General features: G+C 37.2%; 1 protein-coding gene across 7 annotated transcripts in view; it reads left to right on the top strand.

Annotated features, from left to right (window-relative positions):
• Positions 1–680: 680 nt before the first annotated feature.
• Positions 681–6,889, top strand: part of cadps2 (Ca++-dependent secretion activator 2) — a 119,059-nt gene continuing 112,850 nt past the window's right edge. For all 7 annotated transcript variants that reach the window (XM_057329190.1, XM_057329197.1, XM_057329196.1 and 4 more), the window contains exon 1: positions 681–1,172. In XM_057329190.1, the coding sequence (XP_057185173.1) occupies positions 867–1,172 (306 nt within the window). In that variant the 5' untranslated portion in view covers positions 681–866. The remainder of the gene's footprint in view (positions 1,173–6,889) is intronic.

The following is a 6,889-nucleotide window of genomic DNA, read 5'->3' as shown; positions in this document are numbered from 1 at the left end:
ATTATTTAATACGAATTAGCCTATTTCAGAATTATAGGCCAAAAGACTGTTAAGTTTAACAAAGCTTTTCTTTAAGCTATATAATTGCTACTTGGTTGCAAACGTCGGCAAATTGAATATGAACGTCCTAGCCTTGCTGCTCTTAAACAGCTATGGTTACATTTATATACCTTACTAAATCCTTTTTTTCTAAAAATGAATAATTTTAGCACAAGAAAACACTTACAAGGACTGTGCATATACTTTTGCACATCATGCTTTACACTTTTTCAGAATAGAGGTGCTAAAATGGTAATTTGTAGCAATGTCATAAGAAGAACCCATTTTGGGTCCACAGAGAACCTTTTAGTCGGGTTTTTAAGTTTAAGAATGTACCTTGTATATGATCTGACTGCATTGCATATGCGCAAAGATATGATCAGTTAATTCCTTCTGCAAATGTAAATCTTGTCTATTTGTAAATGTAGCCAGGGGAGAACAGAGTAAGAACTGCATTATAAAGTGAACTTTCTGAATATGAATAATTACAGTTAAAAATAGCAAAAATAACGGGACTTTATAAAAAAGAATGCTGCATCAGTATCAACAGACTGCACCTTTAAGAAGGGAACCTCCCACGTGTTGCATGTTGTCCATTCCACAGGTTGCCTACCTGTCTCACATAACTCACCGAGCTCACGCGCTCCTCGGTCCTCGCGGGAGAGAGCGACTCAACTTGAGCCGTCACCGAATCTCTCGCGCTTTGACTCCGCCCTTAAAAGTCTCGCGACTGACACATTCCCTCAGAAAAAAAGGGTTTTGCGGTGGAAAGCTCTGGTTTTCCTGGTTTACACACAGCTGGAGTTGTCGCTTCACGAGTGTCGACCATGCTGGACCCGTCCTCCAGCGACGATTCTGAGGGGGAACTGCCACCTGAGGACGAACCACCCGTTAAAACCGGGAAACCCGTGAAAAAGAGTCCCAAACCCGAAAAGACGTCAGATGCCCCGCGTACCCAAAATAAAGAACCGGTCCCATGTCCCGCAGAGGCGGACAAAATCGAGCAGGAGAGACTTCAGAAAGAGGAAGCGGACAGGAAAATTAAACTACAGATTTACGCGTTTGTGTTGAGGTGTATCGCGTATCCGTTTAACGCCAAACAGCCCACAGATATGGCTCGCCGTCAGCAGAAGGTGAGTGATCGTTAATTTGCCACTTCGAAATATTTCGCGGTTTGTTTTAAAATAAGTCAAACTGCTGCTACGCACCAAGCGCGTTCACTAATATCTTGCAGACTTGTTTTTTGCACACCCGTTGTCGGGTTCAAAGTGAGACGTTTAGTAAATGTAAAATATTACTTTATAAGCTTTTAAAAGAAATGTATAAAATAGAAAACTGTGTATTCTTGCACATATTGTTATTATTAGCAGCCATGTCCCTATTTGTTGTTCCACTTGTTTGATAAAGATTATGAATTGATATGAGCGTGCAACGGTTTGTACCGTTTGAGGTAAAAGTGACATCATTGAACCGCAGATTTGTTTTGAATCGACATTGTACCCAGTGGAGATAATACAGAATCACTCACTATTATGGGAACAAGAACAGGTGCTATTTTTACCAGCACACACCCCTGCTACAGTAGTTCTAAAATATACAGTGTTTGGACGCAACCTATTAAAAGGATAGTTCACCCAAAAATTACAATTCTGTCATTATTTACTCACCCTCAGGTTGTTTCAGACCTATATAAATGTATTTGTTCTGTTAAACACAAAGAAAGGTATTTGCAAGAATGTTAGCAATTTTCAGTTCTGTGACATCATCCACTACCATAGTAGGAAAAAAATGTATATTTGTTCTGTTGAACACAAAGTGAATATTTTGAAGAATGTAGGAACACAGTTCTGGGGCACTATGCCAGTCAATGATGTCACAGAATCGAAAATTGCTAACATTCTTCAAAATATCTTTCTCTGTACAAAGTAGTCAGAGACAAAGTAATTTACACTGGTATGAAACGACATGAGTGTGAGCAAATGATGACAGAATTTTCATTTTTGGGTGAACTCTCACTTTAAATCTATTAAGGATCTGTTTAATGCATGCTATCACACTAGTATAACCTTATACCTGCATATTAGACTCTAGTGATAATAACGTGTTGTGAGCTTTGCACCTGTGAGACCTGTAAATTGCATTCCAGTTACAGTTTGTATAATTGTGCTCTTTTTTGCAAAAAAAGACTTGTATGGTTAGCAGGTATAGGAAATAAAAAAATGCTGCGCTGTCATTTATATGCATCTTAAATTCCCTTTACATTTACATTCCCTTTACATTAAGTAAGTGTACAGAGTAGCTATAGATAGATTATATAAAATATAATGAATCCCTAGTGACCTACAAAATTGTGCATTGTAATTTCATCTAATGTGATTCATTTATCTCATTATATGTTTTGCAAATGTACGTTTTTAAAGTCGTTCAGGTTACATGCTTGCTGCGCTTTGTTAAGTCATTAAAAAAGCGGAAAACTGAATTATACGAATCCAATAAGACGTTGTGACCTCTATTGATTTCAGGATGTTCGATTGGATGCTTTAGGGCAGTGGTCACCAACCCTGCTCCTGGAGATCGACCGTCCTGCAGACTGCAGCTCCAACCCTGCTTCAGCACACCTGTCTGTAATTATCAAGCAAACCTGAACACATTGATTAGATAGATCAGGTGTGTTTGATTGGGGTTGGAGCTGAAATCTTCAGGACGGTCGATCTCCAGGAGCAGGGTTGGTGACCACTGCTTTAGGGTATACTATAGCCATTGCTTTTCGGTAAAAGTCAGAAAGTATCACCCTTATTTATACGTAAATTTGTAAATAAATAAATCTACCCTTAGTCTTTGTGAATAAATGTTCTCTGGTGGAGATCTATAGAGTGGCCAGCAGCACATTGTTGATTTTTGCTGTCATGCTTAATGCAAATATCTTTGCTGTCCGAATGAGAAGGTAATCTTTCTGGCTTTGCTGATCTGATCTAGTGATATTCAAGTGACATCCCTTGAGGCACCATTTTCCTCCTGGATGTAATGCAGGTTTAGTGAGACAAATTATTTTACTGCACTGCATATGATCTGCCATCTTTCATTATTGATATGCCACTCCAAATGATAGAAGGGAGTCAGAAGTATGACTTCACTTTTATAGCCACAAGGGATGCATACAAGCATCTCTTGTCTGTTCAGAGGGTCTGGGTGACTTTGTGCAAGATCATTTTTGTGTATGCGTTTAGCAGCACTATGTGAATTCTGTTTGAGTGCAGTGCTTCTCTAATCTCGGCTACACTGTCACAGTCACACAATGCCTTTGGCATATGCACTTTCAAAGTCTGCAAGCCTGTTATCAAAAGAATATTTGAATGTGAACGACCATGCACTTTTTTGCTTTACTTTGATTTAACCTTCCCTTTTTACCTGAGCCTGTTTAATAGCTTTGGGCCCAAGAAAGACCACTTTTTTTTCTTGAAAAGCCACCGTGCTGTCAACTCACTTTTGTTTGATTCGAGCGGAAAGCAGAGTTTTTTCTAGGGCACATGCTGGTAAGCTGAAATTCAGTGTGAACAAACAACAGATGAATGTGTGCATTTTAAATGTGGTGTGCCTCATTTGGATTTACAAAAGCTACAATATACCACATACTGTACAGCAGGGGTCTTCAACTACTTTTCTTTGAGGGCCAGATTACAAAAGTATAATAGGATGTGGGCCAGTTTTTTCCCATATCATAATTTCTTCTGTTATTTTGTATTTCCGTTATTTATTGCATTTTGTTCCTATTATACTGTTTTTGTTGCTGTTGCTTACAGGTCATATATTAAAACATGCACACAAATATTGCATCCAGTATATACCTTTTCATGATATTAAATAAAAAGGGATATTGTCTTTTTAATTGTTTTTTATATTCCCTAATACGTTGAATGAAATTGCTGTTAATTTACTCACCCACAGTCCCCCAATACTTCCAAGATGAGGGTGGTATTGTTTTTTTTAAAGAAGATATTTATGAAGATATTGAATTAATGAAAGTCTAAAAATCTAAATCTATGTAAATCTAAAAAAAGCTTTCCTGTAGCTCAGTGGTAAGAACATGGCGCTAACATCGCCAAGGTCATGGGTTCGATACCAGGGGATTGCACATACTTAGAAACAAATGTATAGAATAATGCAATGCAAGTCGCTTTGGATAAAAGCATCTGCCAAATGCGTAAATGTAAAAAAAGTAAAAAACGCTAATGCATTCAGCACAAAAGTAATCACTGCCCCTTGACGTTAAACTGGCGTCTAGTAAAGCGAATCAATCGGTGTGTGCAAGAAACTGAACGGTATTATCGAATCTTTGGGTGAATTCCAATCGCATTCATGTGCCCCACACACAGATCCTTTGAAGTGCAAGTTCTGGATGGAGATGAACAGCTGTTTTCGTAAATATAGCTGTTTAAATCATACATAATGAATGCAGTAATAATGACAACATCCTTTTTTCCTTATCTGAGACAACAGTTCACGTGGTATAGTACTCTCCCTGCAGTTACTTTCAAAGCCACAAGAAGCGTTTTGGCCAAAGCCACAAACCGACTGCCTGTGGCTGTGGATTGCCCATTATAACATTGCAAATAACATTAAGTTTCTTGGACAGACCGATCAAATCGCTTTATAAGACGTCAATTGTTATGAGCCGCGGAAATTACTTTTGTATTGAATGTAGCAGCGTTTTGGACTTTCAAAGGCGTGGCGTCTCAGGATGCGCATTTCTTAAAGCACACCATTCTTAAAATCTCTCCAGTCTCCACTTATTTGAAATGTTAAGGCGGGCCAGGTAAAGATGATTGGCGAGCCGCATTTGGCCCACGGGCCGCCAGTTGACTAGCCCTGCTGTACAGTTAAATACAACTCTTTTATGTCTGATATGCAGAGGTGGACGAAGTACACAACTTCCTTACTTGAGTGAAAGTACAGATACTACTGGTCAAATATTACTCCACTACAAGTAAAAGTTGTAAAGACAGATTCTTACTTGAGTAAAAGTACAGAAGTACGTGCTTTTAAAAGTACTCAAGTATTAAAAGTAAATTTCCTTTATGTCAGTTGTGCATTGTTTTATTGTCGTATACATTGTGCCTCTGAAGCACCCTACTGAATACACCGAGTAGCTCACAGAATCAGTGGTATTAAAGGAGTAGTTCACTTCAAAATTTGCCCCCATTGACTTTCCATAGTAGTTTTTATTCCTACTATGGAAAGTCAATGGGGGCAAATTTTGCAGTGAGCAACTCCTTTAAGAGCTTTATATGTTTAGCACACATATGTTTAGTTTAGATATAATCCTGTATGATCATTTAGCCTAATTATCCTCATTAGCCCACTAGGCCTATATGTATTTATGAGCAGTGTTCTTTTATTTTGTATATTCCCTTTACCAGTTTTAGCAGCAATTTACCAGTAAGTAGTAAGGTTCTTGTAAATAGTAAAGTGTAGAAGCCATGTGTTTGTTGGACTTATTACCACAATTTAACTACAAACATAAACTATAGCTAGTATAATAATGAATATAATGAAACTATGGTATGTTTAGTTGCTGTGGTTTTACTAAAGATTATTAATTGGAGTATGGTTCCTATATTTAGAAAATGGTAAATTTGTGGATACTGTGGTTTTAATGCAAATACCATCCCTGCTGAAAAAAAACAATGAATTTTTTAATTAGAATGAGATTTTTAAATTAAATTCCTCTTTGTAGTGTGTTTTGGGTTTTATTCCAATAGGATTTACCATCCCAGCAATAGAATCCATCACATACAAGTAGACAACATAGTATCCATAGTACAATTCCCATTTATAACCATTAAATCCATTACATTTTATGTTGTATTTTGGGCAGGGTTCTATTGTTTTTATTTCAACAGGAATACTTCAACTATAGTTACTTCAGTAAAAACATCATTCATTTTCAAATCGCTTTAAATGATATAACAGCAGATCAGAAGTTAACACGCACGTGTAGCTCAAGGTGTATGTGATGCTTATTTACCGTTTAGCCGTTATGCCGATCATTTTCATGACAATGTTTCAACGATCTTTGACTGATCGTAACCCACAGATGATTACACCACACTTTAACATGTGCCTTTTTCCTCTTTTAATGTTCTATTTGCCTTTTCAGAGCGCTATCAACGATGTAGCAGCGCCTACGTTTACATTAGTTTAGCGGGGAAGATCCCAGAGTTGCGTTAAAAAAATCTGCCAAATGGCTATTCAAAGCTTGCCGGAAAACCGCGATCTTAGAAAAACTGAAATACTTGGCAACAGTAAAAGGTCCTGGCAGATCGCAAGCCAGATAAATTGTGCACACAGGAAACCCCGCTGCATAGAAACCATTTTCTACTTTTGGACCTTTTTATAAATGTAGTGGAGTAAAAAGTATGATATTTGTCTTTCAAATGTAGTCAAGTTAAAGTACAAGTACTCAGAAAAAATAATACTCAAGTAAAGTACAGATACTCAAAAAGTGTACTTAAGTACAGTACTCAGGCAAATTTACTTCGTTACTGTCCACCTCTGCTGATATGAGGCATTTTTAGTGGCTACAGATGCATACTATTCAAAAGTATGCCTGTGAAAACCGGGCTAAAGTCTCATAATCTAAATTATGAGATAACAAGCATTAAAGTTTGATTTTAACTATTCATTTCACTTTGATTTCAATCTTTGACATGGCCTTAATTAGTCAATATTAAATATACCAAGATTATATTTTCACAGAATAATTTTATAGAAATGGTAAATCACACTCACAAAGTTTTCACAGGCATTGTGACATTTTTGTGATTTACATACGTAATCTACATCACCCAGA

Source organism: Triplophysa rosa, linkage group LG3, assembly GCF_024868665.1.
Source record: "Triplophysa rosa linkage group LG3, Trosa_1v2, whole genome shotgun sequence".
NCBI lineage: Eukaryota > Metazoa > Chordata > Actinopteri > Cypriniformes > Nemacheilidae > Triplophysa > Triplophysa rosa.
The sequence above is the reverse complement of the archived record's forward strand: the minus strand, read 5'-3'. Positions and strand labels throughout refer to the sequence as shown.